At 39.9% G+C, this 23,038-nt stretch overlaps 1 protein-coding gene across 5 annotated transcripts in view; it reads right to left on the bottom strand.

Annotated features, from left to right (window-relative positions):
- The window catches only part of fat1a (FAT atypical cadherin 1a), a 75,333-nt gene that overhangs the window by 40,057 nt on the left and 12,238 nt on the right, over positions 1-23,038 (bottom strand). For all 5 annotated transcript variants that reach the window (XR_011694430.1, XM_071504805.1, XM_071504803.1 and 2 more), the window contains exons 3-4: positions 15,891-16,205; positions 3,970-4,031 (exon numbers count right to left, since the gene is read on the bottom strand). Coding sequence is in view for 4 of the 5 variants with exons in the window: in XM_071504805.1 (XP_071360906.1) it covers positions 3,970-4,031; positions 15,891-16,205 (377 nt within the window). In the remaining variant the exon portion in view is untranslated. The remainder of the gene's footprint in view (positions 1-3,969; positions 4,032-15,890; positions 16,206-23,038) is intronic.

Below are 23,038 nucleotides of genomic sequence, written 5' to 3'. Positions count from 1 at the left end.
TGCCCCTGTGGAGTTACAGGGAAACATGAATCGTTTCATCTGAAATTTTCCTAATCTGAAATAATGTTTAATATGTTTTATTGTGATCATGATAGCTGGTATGCAAACAACCAACCAGAGCTAGTTATTTTTAATAAGCTGCACCTCTTCACACTGTTAGCACCAACTGCACTGACTCTGCTGCTGTGTCACAGTGGCAAAAAAGACCTTGCACTGCTAATAAACATTAAGACTTACTGCCCTCATCTGAAGATTTTTTTAAACCCCAGAAGTACTCAGTGTAAAAGAAAGTGTTGTACAACTGCATCATTATTGGAGCTGTAATTTAAGTCTTGACCTCAAATGTTACTGGTGGCATGTTGATGCTTTGTGCCACGTTTTAACATCGCAGTGTCTTTGGACATTTGAGTGTACAGTTTGAGGAGTTTAATCAAAAGCAAAGAGCCACACGCTGAACGAAACAAACACAATTTTCATATAGTCCCTGAAGGATGGGCTAAAAGGTTGTGCGTCTGAGCACTGGCAGAGATGTGAGCATTTCTAGTGGCAAAATACTGCAGATAAAAAAAAAACTCCAGAAGAGCAGGACAAATGTCACAGTCATTTAAAACCATCTGCTAAGTGCTTCACTAAAACAGTCAGGAGTCCAGGGCCAGGCACACACCATTTGGTACCATAGTTTCACTTACTAAAATAATGTGTTTTTGTTTTTCTCACAGTGTCTGCAGCTGTCCATGCTACTCACATGAGCAGAATTAATTAAATGGAATGACAAGAAACCTGAGCGTGAATGTCTCTCCCAGGGAGGATGCATTGGTGCCCATCCTGCGCTTTGTAATCAAGATTTCCACTGTTTTCACATGAGCTTTTTAGCCTCATTCACACAGGTATAGAGTCTGTTACCTCTCTTTATGTAAGGAGACATATAACAAAAATGATTCTTTTTAAAAACGTGTCCAAACCATGTCCCAGCACAGTTCCTAATCACTAAAAACTGCAATGTGTGTGAGTGTGTGCATGCACACTACAGCTACACAGTTATCCATCACCACGTGCTGCTCCTTGGAACATTTTCATCAAAAGCCTTTGTCTGATAATTAGGCAAACTGCACAAAAGGCAGAGAAGCTACACCAGAGGGAGCGTGTCTCCTTGCATCAGCACAGCACCGCTGTGAGACAGCAAACTGAGAAAGTGAGACAACCCATTATGCTCTGACTCACTACTGCAAAACTTTTAGCTTTATCTGACAGACCATATGTAAGTAATGTGGTTATAATGCATTTAGTGTTGAATCAAATAACCTGGGAGTCAGGATAAAGTGTGTATGATTTTGTAAGTTAATTACTACGTAAAGTGAAAATTGCATTATGTATATTGTGCTTTACCTTAATGGTGGAAGCTGAAGTTCCACACCAGCTGTTGACATACTGCTCAACTTAAATAGTGCAACTTGCTCTTTTTTCTATCACCATTAAACATGCATTGGAGAGTAGGTGCTAACGTCTGCAGTAATAACTATTAGATTGCATTTCAAATGCTGCCATTGCTTTTTAAACTGTCGTCAGTCTAATTTGCCCGCTCCATGCAGTTCTACAGAACAGTAATGGAAACTCAAACAGGAATGCCTGAAGGGGAATTGTAGTTTACCTCCTGTGTGTACTCTCTCTGGCTTTATAAAGAAACACATCTAAAGACGTCACACCGGGTCCTGAAAACTTTTGATGCAGATTTTTCAGTGATTAATCAGAAAAAAAAGGCCTGGGTAGGATCTAATATGCTATTCAAATAGGCCAGACAAGCAACCTGTTCAGAGTGTACTCTGCCAACTGCATGCTGCGATCGGCTCCAGACAACAGATGTGAACAGCCCATTCACCTCTGCTTTTCCATTATAGTGTGTTCTGTGTTCCCTACAGTCCCAGGCCTAAATCCACAGCATGTCCTGGCATGTCCCACTTTTGCTATTTACCCACCCCCCTCCTTCCTGGGACGGCGGCCTCTTATCCTGCCGCTAGAGCCCACACAGACCATCAAGAGCAGCTTTGCCTTTTCTCAAATTCCCCCACTGCCTTTCTGCCTTTAGCTCTTTTTCTCTCTCTTTCACCCACAGGCACACGACGACTACCAACCCCCATCTATCTCATCATAAAAGCTGAAGCCCCCTATCCTCCCTCCACCTCCTCTTGGCATTTGGTGCAAACAATGCTGACACAGCCCCCACCCTAATTGCTCCACATGTTCCACATGGCCCCACATGTTTCGTTTCTTCTTCTACAACAAGCTAGCACAAAAACTTCAACACTACTTTAGACTGCAATTTGATTTGATCAGCACCCAGTCCACACACAAAGGCATGTGCGCACACATGTATTCTCCTGAGTCACGATTAACCCTTCATTAACTGCTCTAAAGATACACTGATTTGTGCATGCGTGTGTGTGTGTGTGTGTGTGTTGGAGGGGGTTGTGGGAATTGTAGGGTTTAGGGGTCTGTGCTGCTCTATGAATATATAGCCCAATAAATCACTTCCTGCTGGATTCCCAATAACCACTGACCAGCACACAAAAACTTCTTAAGTAGCCATAGTTACTAACTATCTCTTCTCAGGCTGTGTTCACACAGCCACTTTCTACCTATTTAGGTCAAATGTTACTTGTTTTAAAATTATCCACCTAACTCCTATTCTCAACTGAGAATCTCTAAGAGAAACTTTTAATTAGTTATTTTCCTGGAAAATTGCAGTTCTTTGTGCACTGAAAATACAGCATCTAGTTAGTCATTGTAAGCTCTAGTAATAAACATCACAAAGGAAAGCGGGAATATTAGCATGAAGAGAATAGGGGTGTAGCATTAAAGTGAGAGAGTTTGAGCTGAGTGTTTAATGTGGTTATTAAATGTCTGTCTGGAGGCGTTTTGTCAAATGAGACAAATGAACAACATTCATGAATTTGCTTTCTTCTTCTTCTTTTTTTATTTTTTTTTATTTATTTTTTTTATACAAGTACTTTGCATCAGACACTAATTCCAACCTAGTAATTCAACAGCTTTCAACCACATGTTGAAAGCAGCAATTCTACGTTTACAGTAAACCACTATATGGAGGCGCTTCAGGTTTGCATAGGAACCTTTTTCTGACCCTAATATCAAATAGTCTTCACTACTTCAAAAGGCAAAGACCTGAAGATTTTATTGTGATTTTTTTTTGTTTTTCAGTATCATTCATCAGCTAAATGTTACTCTTTTAGAACAGTCTTCCCTTATTCCCTTAGTCCCTATCATTTTCTCTCAGTCCTCTAATAACATTAGCGCAGTGCAATGTACAATCAAAGTATGAAATACAACACTGCTCTGGCACCAGATGCACAAGCATTAACCGTCACCCAGTGATCACTGAATTGTGTAACTTCTAACAATAATTAAAAGGCGTCCAATCTGCTCCCTGTCAGCACCGGAAACACAATTAAAACGCCTATTATCAAGCTATGGTTCTGTGGAGAGAGAGAGAGGGGGAGGAAAGCATCAGGAGAGAACAGAGCCGAGCGCAATTAAAACCCACAAGTTTAGACATTGGCCTGTTGGTTTGACAGCAGTTTCCTGTCCCAGCTTGTTCCATCCACGAGACGGAACAGTGGGAAAGAACAAAGGAACAGTCACCGGGATCTCCCACATGCCTCCCACCTCTCCCTCCTACCCCATGCGGAAATCAGTACAAGGAGAAATTATTCTGAAAAGGACACTTCTTGCATAGACAAGAAGACTTGCTTTAGTTGGCAACATGTGGCACTCAGCCAAAGTCAGTAGAAAAAAACTAAAGTTGAAAAACAGAGAGTCTCCTTTTTGAAATGTCAAACTAAACAAGTTGACCTTGAAGCTTTCTGATTATCATTTTCACATAAATAAAGGCTCACATTGACCTGTCTCCATTTTCTTTTCTCTAGGCTTGAAAAGCTGGCAAAACATAAAGCTCACCTCAAGAATGTGCTCGTCTTGCTGCTCTCTGTCCAGTTTCCTTGAAGTAGTTGTCACCAGACCTGTTGAAGACAAACAATAATAACAAAATTAACTATAAATACATAGAATTAATTGTATTGATTATATAAAGCATAGATATAGAATTCATTATATAAAGCAACATCAGTTTGACACACATTTTTTATTGTGTATATCAGCAATCATAAAACCACAACCATAACTATCACTACCTTAACCTTAACCTTGATTATTCCCTTTTTAACCTTGATTGTTCCCCTTTCTGTAAGTCGCTTTGGATAATCACTGAAAATTTTCATTGCAATTCATCATTGCCCATTATATAAACAGGCCATGTTGAAATATATGTGGTAGTACATGTCGACCAATAAGTAAAAAGAAATTGCAGTAGAGAAATATCAAAGATATGTTATGTTAAATGTTGATATGAGTACCGGCCTCAGAAAGACAGTATCACTCAGCTACGTGCTGGAGAAAAATAATTCACCAGCTTTTGATGTCTTCTTTTCTTTAATAAAAAAAAAAACACCAAACCAGCACTTTCAACAAACGCTGGGTGAGTGTAAAAGGGCAGAAATAATATGTGATTAATAAAGAAAAACACTCCCACTCACTGTTAGGTGACATAAACTGAACCCTGCTGGATATCTCATCAGTCACCCATGAGTTAAGAGTCTCCATCTGGGGAAGTGCTATCCCTGTAGGTCTTCCCTTTTTTTTTGTCAATCCAGTTGCCAGACAGACCACCACAGTGCCTTACATATGTGAAATATCACAAAGGTCTGCAAATCAAGCCCAAACAGCAGCAAAGCCTTGACACCCTTCTTTTAGTTCTTCCACAAGCTGAGTAAATAAACAGCCCGTCAGATGTCGCCCGAAGTCCTGAGCACTTTTTCAAACAGAGGAAAGGACACTTCAGAAAAGATTCTTCTGCTTGTTGAAGTATTTCTAGGGTCTGTTTGAACTCTATCATTCATTTAAAGTAGGAGGATTGATGTCGTGTGACATCAGTTACCAAGAGGGGACTTTGTTGAGCTGGGCTTTGAAAAAAGTAAAAATAAAACAAGCTCGAGTTCCTGGCTAATTCCATTTTGCATCAAATTCACAAACAAGGGAAGAAAAGAGAAGAAAATGAGGGAAGGATAGAGTAATTGCAACTTTGCAGAGACACCGAGTGCAGACATGCCAGCTTCAACCGCACTAGAGCTGTGTGCTTGCCACACAGCTCCTGATTAGCATAGAGCAAAGGATTTCCGAAACCCAAACCCATCAATGGCACATGCGCCTGCAACAAGAATAGCAGGCCACAACTTACAGGTCCTGAAATAGCCCTCGCTCAGCACTGCTATAGAGGCATATGAGTGAGGTGCTTTCACAGCCCCCATCCCCCCTCTTTTTTTTTATATCATCTCCTTCTTTAAAGCTTTATTTAATCTTCACAGAGAGCTGCAAAGATAAAGGTCTACTGAGATTTGGTGAGAAAAAATAAAGAGGACCAAACATTTCCTGCAGACATAAACTTGCTCTGCTAACCTAACATGGTTACATACTGATGGGCAACAAATTAAATGTTAATTTCACACTAATATAAAATAGCACCCACTGAGGGTAAATATGAATGACAAACCCTAATTAACACAAGGAGAAAACCTGCCTCTACCCCCCCAACCCCCCTTTCCCACAACTGTTACACACACCTCCTCACTTTGTGGAGAAAGGGGTCTCAACACTGACACAAGTTAAACTTAGTAAATTAATACGACCGGCAGGAATTCCTCTCTGCCATGTTGCACGACGTCTGGTGAAAAGTTAGCGAAGGATCTGCGTGGGTTACATGAAGTGAGCGAGCTGCAGAATATTACCATCAAAGCTAATAGTTCTGCTGTGTCACATCAAAACAGACCCTGCTGACTAATTATTCATGTGCTTTAGCAAGGCTGGAGCTGATGGATGGTAATGTTTTTAAGCTCCCCTGTGTGCCATGTTAGGTAACTCTTCTCCCTGTACATGTATTATAGAGCAGAATACAGATGACAACATTAACCACACTGAGTGTAGGCCTCTGATTTGTAATTTCTCTGAAAATCAGCCACCTAATCAAAGCTTGGCTAGGTATCATAACACATACAGAGTGTTCAATGTAAACAGTTAATGGCAACAGATAGAACATTAGCAGAAGCAATGAAATCACAAAACGACTGGCCTTTATCCAAAGCCCACTCTGGAGAATAGAAATTTAATTTCAGTTCTGCCTTGTGGGGAAAGTCCCTTTTCACAAACATAATTTACACCTTGATGCTGCAACAGTGGCTACACAGATGAGTTAATGACTGACAGAACATTACTGTTTGCCTTTTGCTTCTGGGTACACACACTTTCCAATAATCATATTTTGGTTCAGGTGTAATCTCTCCCTCTCTCTCTCTATTTCTCCACTTGACACACAAATTAGCACCGCCACCTCCAGCCATAAACAGGGATGGGAATTGTGTTGAGAAAATGAGCTAGCTATAGCTATAACTGAAAAGTTATTTGGTCTTTATTTCATTGTGGTTAGCAGCTGAAGTGAAAAAGTGGTGACATCTAAATCTCCAGCAACCCTCCGGTAGAGTGCAAGCTTAGATTTCAGGAACTATATCCTGCTGAAATGTCATCGTCCAGAGTGACACAATCAGGAAGGTGTTTGTTAAGGACTCCTTCCAGATACAGTTGTGCTGTAGGCAACATTGGGGTGCCAACCTTCTCACAGCAGGGTGGCAAAGACTCCTGCCCGCATGTGTACTCTGAATACACATCTCAAATGCAGCATATAATGTGCAACTGCTTTTAATCCTTCAGTTTGTCTCAGGTTCCTGTTTTCAGTCACATTAAGTGTAGTCTGAAGAGTAGTTTACAGCTGTACCTAATCATTATTCTCATTATCAATTAATGTTGAAAATATTTTCTCAATTTATGGATTCATTGCAAGGTCTAAGAAATGTTTCCTAAAGCCTGATGTGGAGACTTACTATCACATAAGACGAAGAAATTTGAGAAGTTATGTTCAGCATTTATCCATAATAAAATTATATTTTAAAATGTATCAAATTAGTTGCCGATTTAACGGATAGATTCAATCACTAATCATTCCAGTTCTATAATCGTCAGCTCAGCGGTTTTGGGGCATGGCTTTATGGTGAAATAGTTTGAACCACAAGCATAATTTTGGTGCTCCCTCACATTTTTAAACTTCAAGTATTTTAGAAATTTGATGGTGCATGAAACCTCAAGATGTAGAGATGTCTGAGATGAGAGTCAAACATCTGAAAATGCAAAAAATGTGTTGCATCTGCATCTGTGGATGATTATTTTGATGCATGTGCTGCTGTGGATTAAGTGCTTTTTGTTTGCTTCTGTTCCATTTCTGTCCGACGCGCTGCCAGCACGCTGCCAGATCTCTAACCACGGGACTTGCCTCCCACTCCAATGTCCAAGTGCTAATATTACTTTCGGAGAAGCAAAAAAAAAATCTTAACTTGCAAAAACTAGAATCTATTTAAACTCGTCCTGCGAGGTCCCATGCTCACCAGGAACCATCCTTTTATATGCAAGACTTTGCTGTTCCAGTCAATGAAGGTGCATACCTCTCTCTCTCTACCTAAACGTTAAGGAACTGTAAAATTATTGGTTGGTGAGCCAGAGCTCACCAAAGAAGACTGCTCTTCCAACCCACAGTTTTCGTCACAACACACACACACACACACACACACACACACACACACACACACACACACACACACACAAAAGCCATCCTCAGGCGTGGGCTGAGCTGAGCCGACAGTAATTATAGCCATGCTGTTTTGAGAGGGGGAGAAAAACAACAGCAAAGCGGCAGTGGCACTCTCAACCATGTCCTTGAGTGCTACAACCACTGCTCCAAAATGGAGGCCTGGAGGGAGTTGAGGAGTCCAGCGCATTGTTGGGCTGGTTCATATCCGGGCATTAATGCTGTGATTAGCAGTCTTGAGAGGGGCACACATATTTCTGTGACACACATTTAGCTGTGACTCCAGACAATCGGGTTATGTCCTGAGTGTCTGCAGTGGTTTGGACTTACTGCGCATTTGGAAATTATTGAGCTGTAACAGTAAGCTATGACAATTCATCATTTCAACAAAAATAAAGAATGCAGACTACAACCGTTCTTATCCCGATACCCTATGTTGGAACCTAAACAAACATTCAGCAATAGCAGCAATATTCTCAGCTTCATTAAGATTTAAGAGTCTGCCACTTGAGCTTAAAACATCATTACAAACAGTATCTGTTTTCACTGGTCACGGTGCCATCGATACTGTAAGACGCAAACTGGGGGACACCAAAATCCAAAAGGACTGTGGGAGTTTAAGAATGGATAGGTACTTCAAAGTGGGAGCTGTTTGTCCCTTTATGCCATGCAAATGCCATTTAAAAGTCTCATTTCAGTCTCCTCCAGTGAGTATCCTTTCCTGTCATCCAAAAACAGAGAATTTGACAAATGCAACAAAGAGAGGCCACATAAGCTAATGCAAACACAGTCATATCGACCTACACTTTGTAAAAATGGGTAAAAAGGCATTGTTTACATTAGGATTGAGATATCTCAGCACCTCACAGCTGCAAGGCTTATTTGTAATCTGAAAAGACAAACACGTCATGGAAGAGCCGGGGCTATAGGGGATTCCTGTTCCCATGTGCTTGTGAAAGTGAATGTTATGTGGTGTTGTGTAAATGGATGGGATGTTTGGAAGCTGTGGAGCAGCTGAGGCACCATAGTGCTTACTGGTAGCTCTGACCTCTGTAAATTGTGTTAAGTACACATTAAATCTGGGAGGTATTTAAGACAAGGCATTACAGAAATATCAGAAATGCTGAGGTTGCTGGAGGATGATTAGGTTTTCATACGTACTGACTGGTGTGTAGATTCTAAGACAATAGCCTGATTTAATGATTTTCTGGTTCCCTCATTTAGTGGATTTCACACTGATCATTTGACATCTGTCAAATTCATAGACGTGTAAAATCTGCTAAGTCCCATTGTTGTGCCTTGTCTGATGAATAAATCTGAAAGGCCAATTAGACTGTTCACCCTCAGCAAATCAGATGCTCGCTGATGAATGGAAAAATGATGAGAGCTGAATTCCTGAGTTCAGGAAAAGCAGATAATTAATACAAAATGTATTCCTTAGTAAAGACTTGTAGAACTCGCATGGACAAACACATTTCAGTTTGGTGATGAAGTTCTTTAGCAAATGTTTTGTTTTGTTTTTTTTTTACAAACACCAGCATTTAAATTTGTGAATGCATTTTGTGGCAAAATCAGTTCATCACGATCACTGCGACTGCTAGACTCACTTGATAACACCATTACCTACACAGCTGTTCCTGGTCTCTCTCTCTCTTCTCTCCTCTCTCCTCCCCCCACCCCTCTTTTTATCTTCTCCTAAACCCAACCGGTCAAGGCAGACGGCCGCCCACCCTGAGCCCAGTTCTGTTGGAGGTTTCTTCCTGTTAAAAGGGAGTTTTTCCTCCCCCCTGTCGCCAAGCGCTTGCTCGTTGTGGGAACTGTTGGGTTTTTCTCTGTTACAAAGTATGGTCTTGACCTTACCCTGTAAAGTGCCTTGAGATAATGTATATTATGATTTGGCGCTATACAAATAAAATTGAATTGAAAATTGAATTGAATTGAATTGAACTTGCTGAGACACTCTTTGCTGTATGACATGATGAACTAAATGTTAGAAGGGAGAAAATGACAAAGTAAAGAAAACAGAAATGCGTTTTGAGAAGTTTGAAGCTGTTGCAATCAACTAAAAGAAGGATGTTACGGTCTGTCTAGCATGTTAGCAGTTAGATTGCCAGTTACAGCAGTTCACCAACCAGCCATGGGCATAATCACTATCTCACCAGGCTTCCAGAAGTAAATGTTATATTATTTTATATTATATTCCCCGCGACCGATAATATCATATAACACGATATTTGGGCTGGACTCTGTCGAGATATTACATTTTGTTCATCACCCAGGCTGAATGTAGAATGAAGTAGAGGGTCCACATAACGCAGCTACAGTGAAATGTATTGCTGCCGTCAGATTTGCAGATGGTCTACCAGTTGCAGCTTTGAACTGTTCATTTTTTCAAGGCACTTTCACACCTTCCATGTCAAAAGTGTTTGTATGGTTCACTGGAGTAGGAGCGAACACCCTAATCGCATTTTGACGTGCGCCATCAAGCACGACCTGGTCCATTAAACACAGGTGTCTCAGAGCACTTCCACATTAACCCTTGAGAAGGAACATTTAAAGCGATAAGAGATTCAAAGTAAAACACTGCAACACTGCACATTGTAACTTCACAGTGAAGTGATCGTAAGTGTTTAATCTGCTCAGCTGTCTGACTGCATGTTCGCTTCAGTTTACCTCACTCAGTCTCTTGTAACTGTGACAATGAGGCCGTGCAGTCATGTTGTGAGAGATGTGTCAATAGCTTCTGTAAACACCGTTTTTCAAAATACGACCAGAAAATCAAGCAGTCAAAAGCCTAATTAAAATGCGTCACTGGATTTGTGTGGATGACACTGATGGTTGTCATGGTTACCATGCTTCATTTTACACAGAATGAACATACATTCTAGATCAAGCCTAATTTTGCTTGCTTTTAAGTCATGAGGTTGGTCAACTGGCACATAATGGATTGGCAGTGGCACATTTATTTGTTTCACTGTGCACTGAATAAATCAGAGTTGTGTTTTGATGAAGTTGAGAGCAGAGCTGAACAATTTATCAAAAATATTCGTGGTGCTACAGAAACACCCCGGCCTACAAATTGTAATCTCCAGACAAAAAGGAACATGCTTGTTTGGTACAGACCCCAGCAAAAACAATGTTTATTTTTATTTCATTTTAATATTTTTTTCAGTAAAATTTAAAAGTAAAAATTATCATTCCCACTAAAATCATGACCCATATCACAATTTTCAATGTCAAACTAATATCATTCAGCTCTGGCTGAGAGATGAATTAATCTTTATTTCTGACCCCTCCCGGTTGGAAGGAGTGTCAGAAAAATCTTTACACTGAATTTTTGGGTGGATTTTCTCCAAGATAATATTCATAGAAATCAGTTGTGATTGAATGAAATCACAACGGTCATACACCCACAAAGCCAAGATGTGGCAGGACGCGGCCTTCTTTACTCTTTGAATAGAGAATAAATGCCACATGTATCATGCCAGCTTGAATTTGTTTCACAGATACTATGCTTAAACTGAATCTTGGCCAACTTCGCCACCATGACCACTCTTTGCAGTTTTAAGAGGAAAATATGCATTTTTTTTGGTTTTCCACATTTTCTTCTCACAGTCTCTTTGGGGAGCTGAGACAATTGTTCGGCCCCCAAATCACCGGAAACATCAAGAAGTTGTTGGAAGTATCCATTTCCTATCTCACTTCCCCTGATAGTCGTTGGGCCTTTTGTAAACCACTGATAACACCAGTGTGTGTGTTTTCACTTCCAAATAGAGAAGGCGTCACTGAAAGTTGATATGAGCACCACGAAAAGTGGATGATTTGCAGCTGCAAATTCCAGTGGCTGTTTTCCCTTACCTTTTCATTCAATCCCGGGAATGCAACGGAACATAAAAGCTCTCAAAGGTATCCAAGCTCGCCAAAGCATTACCCATTACATTCCTTTTGAATCGATGACAGTGACTTTTTCCTCTTTTCAATTGATGACGATGACATTTTCTTAAGGTGAAGAAAAGGGACAGGCTAAAATTGTTCAGTACACTGTAGGAATTCACTTGGGTGTATCTTTCTTAATTTGGGTTAAACCACTGGAATGAAAGCGGCCATTAAAGGGCAAACACAATCAGGTATAGACAGCCATATCCTATTAAAGGCATGTTCTTGTCAGGTGTTACTACACCATTGTCTGGTGACGAATACAGATGGCGCCTTTATTATACGGTGGAGATTTCAACAGGCATTAGGCGCTCCAGGCAGAAATCTCATGTGTCAGGTCAACACAGACTAATGATAATTTGCTCTAAAAAGTCAATTGACAAAACTGGGGCAATTAGAGAAGCTTTATAAAGTACTAATACTATACACAGAGAGGTAGAATTGGTACAGCAGGAAGTAGAATAATGAGCAAGATAAGATAGCTATCATAGTGATCTTTGCTCCAGCTCTCAATCCTTGGCTAAGATATGAAAAACTTCCTGTATGTGTGTGTGTGTTCTGACTACATGTTCTGCTTGGTTGCCCTATCCTAACACTTGCATGTTCTGGCATAAGAGCGCTGTTCAAAGTCCACTAAGTCATAGCACAGTAGAAGCATTTCATGGAAAAGAGAGAGGGAGTGATTCACCGGGTAATGAACACAGCTCGCTCTCCCACAGAAAAGGTGGGCAACTCGTGTCAACAACCTCAGATGAACTAGCTCAGAGTGCTGACAACTCTTTTATAAAGAGAAAATAAAACTAGACAGCTAGTGGGCTGACTGTCTCGAGAGGTGTGTGTGTGTGTGTGTGTGTGTGTGTGGACAAACCATGCTTTTTCTAAATTTACACCTAAGTAATAAACAACCTTTGGCTACGCTACAATACAACCAAGGGACATTTTACGCAGCACATCACATACAGTAATTTATCTGCCTCATATCCTGCTGTGACCTGTTGGCAACCAGTGTACGAGTCTTTATCCGGGAAATGCAATTCTCCTTAACCGCCAAATGAAGGCGCATGAAGGAGCCTGACACAACTGTGGTCATGTCTGTGGGTGGGATGAGATCTGTGCCACCACACAACTCAGCACTGGTTCATCTCTTAAAAATTTCAGACCTGAGCAGCATTATTCAAATTCACTGATCTCATACTGATTTCCAACACATAATTCAAATCCATCTGACTGGCGCAATTCCCACCCCGTACAGATCTGCCTCCCTTTTTCTCTCTCTTTCTCAATCCCTTTAAAAGCAAGGCTATATCAAGCCGTTACATCCTGAGGTCTCAGGCATTGGGATTGTTATACTGTCTGCTAGAGAGAAGAGCTGGCCTTGCACATTAATGACAAACTAAAGTCAGAACAGTCAAAACAGCGGGACTTGTTTACTTGGCAGAAATACAGTAGGCTTAAGCCATTCATCCTGGGGCTTTAGTGAGCCTCCGTGGGTCCGTGCGGAAAAAAGGGCAACCAACACCCCCTCTGCGTCAAGCAGAGCCTTCATATTTGTTTGAAGCTTGACAGGTTACTTGGAAAGCAGCACAAGGCCATAGCCAATGATAGAAGGCTAGCTAGTTAGCTTGGGACACATGCTTATGAAGTTCCAAACCCACACACAAAACATAGGCCTTAACGTCTTTTCCCTTTTCCCACCCCTTTGCAGAGCTTTGTAGATACGCCAAAACACGGCCTATGCTTCCAGTGCAATTTTAGAACATGTAATTACAGCGACTCACATGTTGTAAATTTAAACATTTTCAAAAACCTGTAATATGCGGGCAAATGTCATATTGAGTTGATAATGTGGATATATATCAGCCTTGTTAAACCTTGTTTCGTACCACAGATTTACATAAATGAAATTAATCCCAGTTCTTAGGAAAAAGCTGTCTAATTATGAATGTTGCTGCCTTTTTAACTGGCCCTCTTCATAAATCGCTGTTTCCTCTTGTAGTCAGCTAAACCTCGCTCACTCTTTTCTCTCCCCACCTGCTTCTCTACCTCCACTCGCTGCCACAAACTTTAAAAATAAAGACCAAAAAAAAAAAAAAACCAAGCATCAGAGCAGTGATTTAATGAAGTTTTCATTGTCCAAACCACTCTTTGTTGAACCTGACGCGAGGGGCTCTGGTGTCCCACTTATAAAAGTTTTAGCATGCTTTGATATGCATGAATGGGTCTTATCCTCGTGCTTCAGTGTCCTCTGTACTACCAGTTTGTTTTTGTTTTTTCAGAGAGCTCTTCTGACACATACAGATACAGCTGATTCTACTGTTAAAGAGTTTCTAACCCACAGTGGGCTTGGCCATAAGCTTCATAAATACTCTGTAATCCTGGGAGTAGGAAATATTTACTTCAGATATGTGGGCTAAGAGGACTTGATTCAACTTCTGAATAAGTGATGTACTGTAAGTTTACCATGGGTATTTATGATGGAATATTTTACAAAGAACTCATCAAAATAGAAGGCCGACCTTTTGTGGGAAAGGAGATAAATATAGTCTCGTTGCAAAATGAAGGCTGTTCAGTTTAAAGGCAGCTGCTTCAGTGTAAACATTCATTTCCAGCTCTGTTTCCATATTATCACAGGTTACTTGCTCACAGAGGGGTGAAAAACAATAATATATGTTGAAGACACAAATGATTGCAAAGATTCTTTTCTCCACAGCTTAGGCTCTGTCTGCATCATTAAAACAGTGTTAAGTATGACTGCTCTGCTGGAACATAAATATTCAATTTCCCAGAACGTTCCTTCTTCAGCATCCCAGACTTGTTATCAGCATACATACGCTGATCTTGTCATGCGTGCAGACACAACACCAACCTTATGTGTTCACATACCTAAGGTTTCCCCTTTTCTTTATCATTCTTTTTTCATTCTTTTCCTGTCCTTTGGGAAGAGCCCAGCATAACTCGGACGCTTGTTTGGGAGCCATGCTACATGATGAATCCTTATTTGGTCAGAAAATTCACATTGCCACTCCCAACAAAAATAACTCCAGTTTGTTGATGTGACTACCTCGGGAAACAGGACCACACACATCAGGGAGGACAAATTGGAGCAACTGCTTCACTACCCTTTCCTCATTGCAATTTAATGAGCACTTGCATTCAAAGCAATAAGAGACCTGTGTGTAAGCTAGGTAAGAGAGAAAAACAATTTCAGTAATTGGAGCTTCAAGAGGCAGATACAGAGTTTAAGGATCTCATTTTGCTCCTGTGATCTATGTTTGTCAAGTCATTTAATTTCACACCAACTCGTGTCCTTGATTTCTTTTATGTTTTGATAATGGATCATCAGTGAAGTACACTTAACAACTCAAATGTAGAACTAACTCTCCGGCACAATCACAGTCAATCCAGCATTTGACGAGGATAAATTTGTAAATTTGCAAACTACAGCTGTCTGTACATGGAGCTTCACTTTGCATTACAAGTATTTTTTTCTGCTGTTTAACTAAACATAGCCCACTCCAGCAACTTTAAAAGAAGCCAATGAAATATTAATCATCACACCATTTCCAGAGTACGCATATGAGAGCGCACTTTAGAGTGTTTGAGTGGAAAAACCCCTGCAGGCTCAACCCACTCCTGTCCTGGGTTAAAATATTATGTTCACACTGCTCTTCCTTTTCACAAGAAAGGAAAGAGGAACCTCGCAGAAGCCCACCACCACCACCTCGTCAGCCATACACAACACAATATCTCTAAACCTAGCCCCAAGTCTCAAAGGATAATTTAATATGTGGAACAATCTTGTTCACCACTTTATGACCTTTAAAGTAGTTGATGGCTTAAATGAGGAAAATATATGAGGAATTTCAGGCTTAAACATTAACATTTACATCCATCAGTCAGTCAGGATATCTCCACTGATCCCTGGCTGACCTAAATTGACGTAAATTGATTTCCATGAAAGGGAAAATCATGAGATGTCACTGTCATGATATAGGACAGCATAATAAGCTTTTGTTGTTCATGTTTATTCATTTGGACTTGGTAAGATAAACTGTATACTCTCAAGCTAGCAGCCACATTTGAGATTGGCATTTGCCCTGGAATAAAATATAAGCTCAAGGCTCAGAGCAGGGACTTCCTGTTCTGAAGAGGCAATTTACAGTGACATGAACTGCACTAGCAGTTACAGCAATCTTACCTGTCTTGGCGTTAATGGCAAAGAAACCCTGGGGATTGCCACTTGTGATCCTGTAGGTGAGTTTATCACTGCCCTTGTCATCTGGATCAACGGCGTTTATCTTGATGATAGACACATCTTTAGGGGAGTTCTCCATAACAGAGGGGTAGTAGACAGGTTCTGAGGTTTGTGGCGCGTTGTCGTTGACGTCCTGCACTTCAATGTAGACCTCGACGAAGGCAGAGAGCGGCACCACGCCACGATCCATGGCGTAGACTGTGAGCCAGTAGTGAGGTGTTGTCTCGTGATCGAGCAGTTCCTGTGTTCGAATGATACCTAAGAGACAAGAAAAGACATAAACAAACTCTTCAGTCTGCATCATGTCAGGGAACATTTTTATGTGTGACACATGCCCTGAGTCTCACATTACTATCTGCAGTCAGAGATCTCTGAAATCACTCTCTAGCCATGAGGAGAACAGAAGCTTGTATAAAAGCTGCCCATGAACAGGCAGATGTAGAGATTGGTTGCAGGCTCATCCACTGAAACAAGTCAAGGTGCTATACTGGCAACTGCACTCTCCTGTTTACATTCACTGGCAGGGGCGTTTTTTTTACTGCCATTTGGGGGCTATAGGCTTCAGCTGAGCAAACAAAGAGCTTTCAGAAACGTGAGTCCTCTAAGTTGACGAAGGTTAAATGGAAGAGTGGAGGATGGGTGGATTCAGCAATTTGGAAGACCTAAGGGGATATATGACAATCTAGGACTGAGAATTAAGCCAAAGAATTCTGTTAATCCCATGCAACAAATTGCACAGGTCTAGGTTTCGAATCAATAAAGTGCATTTTAATGACATAGAAATGGTATGTAATTGCTTCTAACAGCAATGCTGGACATGTAAATTACTTGGTCAGTGACCTGCTTGACTAAAGTAATGCAGCAATTACAGCATCTGTCAACACTAGTTTAGATGTTTAAACGGCTGAAACTGACTGGGAGTGTAAATGCCCTCACTGCTCTTTCTGAGGAAAAGCTGACAGTGAAGTTGCTTTAGTGCTTTTCATCTCCGCCCGACCCCACTTACGAGCACTCACCAGGTGCTCAGCAGGTACATGTGGATCGTAGGAGAGGGATAAGTGTGCTTGTTTGCGTATGTTTAACCAGTGGTAGGTATTTCTGTTTGGGGGAGAGAATCTGTGTGCATGTCTATCTGTTACTTTGTGAAAAGTATGTTCATATGCACACTAATAATTGAGTTATAGCAAGACTGAGGTGGTAACTAAATTACTGCTATTGTCATTTAACATTTGACCAGATAACATTCAACTGGAATCAGCATAACCTAGTTGATAGATCTAAACTGGCCAAAATCTTCTGAATTATTTTGTCATGGCTGGAACCTAAGGCCCATTTCTTTCTGTTTCTATGCTAAAGCTGATGTGAAACAAATGTTTCTATAAACAAACAGTTGTTGTGTTGACAGTTTTGATGTGACAGAGGAAAGGCTCTAGTGACAAATCTAACTAATGAGATCATTTACATCAGTTTTCATTAACTCTCATCATCAAATTCTCATATTTTTCTTGTCTTATGTGGCTGAACTTCAGATAGCAAACACATCTTTTCATATGACCTGTTTCTGACAATCACATTAAACATAACATAGTATAACATGGGGGAAATCTATTTATTCAGAGGGAAGTGACTGTCATAATATAGCAGTTAAGTTGATTGTTCTTTCACTCATATCAGGTTTTAGTGTGACAAGACACAAACTGAATGACAGTTTCACTGTTCCAGTCTTTTGCTTCTTTAGCAAATTAAATATACTGAAAGAATAGTAGGGATAAAACAAAAGGCAAGGTCCTCAGAGGGCAAAAGTACCGCATAAAAATGAGGAAGGAGCTGATGATAATGGAGCAACAGTATGTTATTTGGAAAACTTGCACATGTGAGGTCTGATTATTTCAACAAGCATGAATTATATGGTTGTGGTGGGCGAAAATAAACACACTGATATCTTCTAGACAATGGAAACATTGACAACCTTTCTAATAGCGGCCATTCTCATATCTGTGTTATTTGCGATAGCTGTATAACTTTGATTATTGCAATAGAAATTTATAGTTGTGACTGTATTGTTATCTGAAACTAATAAAAGTGAATCATGGTATAAGCACACCCATATCATCACCGGGTATGGGTGTTGTCCATTTCCTACAATGAATCTATGGCACTCTTCCAGTCACTGCTGGCCCAGATAAGGAGCCTCAAGAAAACCATACACATGAGGACACATTTCAAAGGTTCGAATAGTTTACATAGACTATCTCTTTGCTGCTGCTGTCTTTGTTCACACACTGTAACTTGATGAATTGCGATGAAGGAGCGTAACTGAGAGAAGCCAAACCTCTTGCCTCCGGTAATGAAAGATTTCTCAAAAAAAGAGATAGATAACACGCCAAATGACTTGTCACAAAAATCTCACATTTTACACAGGAGGGGAGTGGGGTAGAGTGGGGGGTGCAGCTAATTTATTCTCTTGCCCCGCTTTACTTTGGCGTCCCTGCATTTGCGGCCTGGGATTCTCTCTTGTCATTAGTCATCATTACAGCTCTCTCAACTTATCTTGAGGCATGTAATAAGAAGAGTAGTCAGGCAAGGGAAAATAGGTAGCTCCTTCACGATCCCTAAAGCCAGGAGTCCCATGGCAAAAACAACATGGGCCAAATTTATCAAGAGTGCAAATTAGATGGCTCTGTCTGAGCAAGCTAATGAGAGAGAAACATAACCAAACATTCAGAGACGTCAGATAATAAGATTAACAGATGTAACATGATAATTTGGTTGAAATTGTTTAGAAATTAAATAACACAGTAATGATTTATTTGTGACAACACTTAAGCTGAAAACTTTTAGCAGATAATAAAGATTGCTACTTGAAGAAAACGTGTGCAGGAAATTGCAAATGTTAAACCCAGATAAGAAATGAAAATCATTACATGAAATATCCTGAGCAGGATATCTAAACTGAAGGATACAAGAATAAGAGAGGGAGAGGGAATTAGTGGAGAAGGGGACATTTCATAGAGAGTGGTTAAGATGAACGAGAAGCTGAAAATGCTCAGAGTAAGGGGAGGAGTTACAGTAAAGCACAGGTGGTCATGTGTGCACATGCACACGTGCAAATAAGACAAAGTACCAGAGAAAAGAAGAGATAAACGGGATCTTTCATGCTTTTTCCAAGGAGATGCCCATTCTTGAGTGCTCATCTATTTGACTGGCAGACACAGGCATAGCGGAACAATTCCACTTTCACCAGGGTCATGCTTTTTGTTCACAGTCCTTCGCCTTGTGTCTATCAGCAGAGAGGAGATAGTTTCACATGTAAAAGCTACAAAAGTTACAGCACGAATACAACTACAGCTGCACGAGGGATGTTACCATCCATACCTTTGCCTTTTCAAACTAAAAGTCAGTTCTTGTTCATATTTATCTCCGAAGAGATCGCAAAAAACAGACCAACTTGACCTCAGGGCACATTAAAGGAAAAGGTATCTGCCCTGGCCCTTGGGTGAATAGTTTCTAACAAAGCACATGGAAGATGAATCTGAAGAATTTAGTTGCCACACCCATCCCATATACCTAGCCTACCCAGTAAGGCAGAAGCAAAACTTGCCCTCAGGCCACAAGAAAAAAAAAACAGACTGTGCAACAGCCTCTGCCAGATTTGCTTTCCGCTTTTTTTCCCCTGCTCTTTTCTTTCCCTCTGGCTTTGTTCTTCAAAGTTACTTGAGCACAGTGGCAGTGAGGTGGAATCTTCAGACAGCCATCGGATTTTGAGCTATCAAGGCCAGCAGGTTTTTTTTACCTTTAAGTGTACTTAAATCAACAAACTGTGCAGAGACACAATGAGTTCATTCTATAACAACTTGTCATAGTAAGACACAGTTTGAAGAGGGTGAAATCTGCTTTGGCAAAGCTGTGTGAAAGTGTTCACTGCTTCAAACAAGTTGTCCAGTGTAACGAAGTAGTGTGCTAAATATTGTATTTGCAATCAATACAAAATCATGAAATCCAGTTTGTCTCTTGTGCTGATTTTCACATTTCTGACGTGACTGTGGACACTTGCATTTGACAATCAACAGTTAACCAACATTGAACATCTACCCAAACGTCCTTGTTCATTGTAGGGCTGAAAAGTTGGGGACTTGCTTTGAACTACCTTTGTTAATTCCACTCACCCCTACCCCACATTCCTTAGCCTTCTCAGGCCTCTAGCTCACATGCTTACATAAACTTTCTCAGTGCCCCCCCTCTACTCTTTCCACAGGCCTGGCAAAATGCTTCAAATTCCACCACCACTTGTAGGGCCTAGTGTAATAGGAAAGGTCCTAAACTAAGCTTTCTGTTACCCAGCAACTTAATATCGCATCATCCCAAAGTTCCCAGCACCAAGTGCAGCAGACATCTATGTTTCAAAGACATTAAGCCTGTCGGTACCATTGTCTGCAACCTTTGAAAAATGAACAGATTAAAAGTATAGCCCAGGGCAAAAACATGTTTTGTTGTTGTATGTATTTCATCATTTCATTGCAATATGTGGGCAAAAAAGCCCTTAAAACATTTAGTAACTAGAACTATTGTTTGTTCTTAAATTCAAAGAGAAATCTTTTTTGTTTGCATTTGAGAACAATGCATCTGGATCGGGCCGCATTAGTTATTCATAAGTGCATTACTAAGTAAGTATAATAAGTATATAGTATATAAGTATAAAGTAACTATTTACTAGGGTTCAGATTAGCAATTAACAAAACCAGGTTGCTCTGTTAAAACTTAAAAAATGTCTTCCCTTGTTAAGCGTTTTGTAATGTCTTTAAGTCAGATGCAAATAAACATCTGTATCCAATCAAAAGCAATCAACTAAGTGAACTGGAAGTTATATCACAAGCTAGCATAACCTCCCAAAATCATACTTTTAGGGGGGAAACAATAAACTAAACTTAACTGCCTGTCCTTTGTAAATGTAGATATTTCTTTTATTTATATCTGTTTGCTGTTTATAATGTTTGCTTCAGAATCTGTAGTATTTGTGCAGTTTAGCATGAATGTGAAATATTTGACTATGCTAATAATTTAGTAAAACATATTAATGACATAAAGTTTTGTTTTTTGAGATATCTTGTGTTATTTTCATAAAATAAAATACTAAAAAAATTCCCAGATTATAACCTTTATGACAGCATTTCATTATGTATTTATCTCAATTCAGATGGGTCAACAATAGTCTATAATTTTTTCTCCTGCAGTCTAAATGGTTTATCTATTAGCAAGCTAATGTTAGCTTTGTCAGTAAATTCAGTTAGCTATGCTATCAGTGGTTGTAAATATTTAGTAATGCATAAAGCACTCTACATCTACTGCTATGAATAGGCTTACAATAAGCACCATCACTTGCTGATTAACATGAATTCCTGTATTTTGTTTGAGGGGCACACAGGGGTCATAATACATTAGGATAGGTGTCACAGATAATCATAAAGATAATGGTGTCACAAAAACCGTGTCTATATCAGAAAAAACATGTATTCGATACCCTGGACAAACAATTACAGCCTATTGAGCCAGTGAGCCATTTCCACTTCATGCATCACTGTGCACGCCGCATACAGTCACCACTCGAAGAAAAATGGCTGTCAACTGCTGGCTTAAGGGAAAATGGTACTTAAGTCAAGCTCCATCATTTCACCAGCCTAATGATGGAGAACACTGGTGCTGTGTATATCAGTATAATACTATGGTTTTTTTTGTTTGTATGCTTTATAGTGGCGTATAAAACCATTTCGCAACAATTACTGATAATGAATTCAGAATTTCTTTAGCCACAATGAAAAACTCACACCCAATGAAAACATGAAAACAATTTATTTGTGAGCCAAGTGAGCATTGGAAAGAAAGTGAAGAATTCCTTTGATGCAGTTGTTGTATGTCTGCAATGCATGACTGAATAGGGTTTTCTTTCTATGTTTTAAAAAAAAAAGTTTTGCCTATTAATTCCAGTTGAGATAGCTTTTGGGACTTAGCTGACAATACAAAGCTTCCATTGTTACTGGGAACAGTGTTATTTCAGAGCCCTTTGAACAGGCCTCAGAGCAATACTCCTTATTTCAATATCACAGCATTACTTAGGAGCAGTTAATGTACCTTCTAGTCCTCCTAGTACTCTCTGCCTGTGCCTCTGATAACAATGAGAGAAACACGAGGTCCATTTCCATTCATGTCTTTATCTGCACCCCTCTAAATATTTTTTCTGTCTATCAACACTGTAGCTCTACATTTACATCTATATGTATGCTATTAATCTATATTTCCATTGTATATAATAACCTCAGCTGACCTAAAGGGAATGTAGACCTTAAGCTAACAGCACACAATTTCTCCAGGACAGCATAATGTGAGAAAACATTCACACTCTCTCTCCCAGCCATGATCCCCTGCTGGCTTCCCACCTGTGCAGCCAGTCATTTTAATGCATGACTGCAGTTCCCTTTTAATAGTCACAACAAAACAACCACAAAAAAACATTCATTAACTTTGAAATGGTGGTATTTTAAGAAATTGTTTGATATTTTAGTAAGTGTGCTTATTGGCTTTCATGCCAAGAGTTAGATGAAAATATTTATATGTCTATACGCTAAATATGAAGCTACAGCCATCAGCCAGTAGGCTTAGCTTAGCATAAGACAAAGGAAAAAAAGATAGCATGATAACAAAATTGTCTACCAGCTGTTTCCCCATTTCCAGTCTTAATGGTAAGCTATCGCTAACCAGCTGCTGGAAGAAGATTCATATTTGTCATACAGAAATGAGAGCAGTATCACTCCTCTCATCAAACTCTCAACAAGAAAGTGAATCAGAGAATTTCCCCAAATGCAAAAATATTTATTGAATGAGAGGTGTAGTCACTGGATCTATACTCACTATATCATATTGTAAAGACAGTGATGTCATTGAATCCATCTCCTTCAGTTAGTTAGTAGTAAGCTATGTTTAAATTACTTGATTCATAAAAATTATGTTTTTTAAATTCACAAATGAAAAAAATAAATATCAGCCAACATGGCCATAAAATTATGGGTTGACAGACAAGCAAATATCAAATATCACAC

Source organism: Trachinotus anak, unplaced genomic scaffold (assembly GCF_046630095.1).
Source record: "Trachinotus anak isolate AG129_WGS33_773 ecotype Australia unplaced genomic scaffold, CSIRO_AGI_Tana_v1 ptg000019l, whole genome shotgun sequence".
Taxonomy (NCBI): Eukaryota; Metazoa; Chordata; class Actinopteri; order Carangiformes; family Carangidae; genus Trachinotus; species Trachinotus anak.
This window is presented reverse-complemented; position numbering and strand designations above follow the sequence as displayed.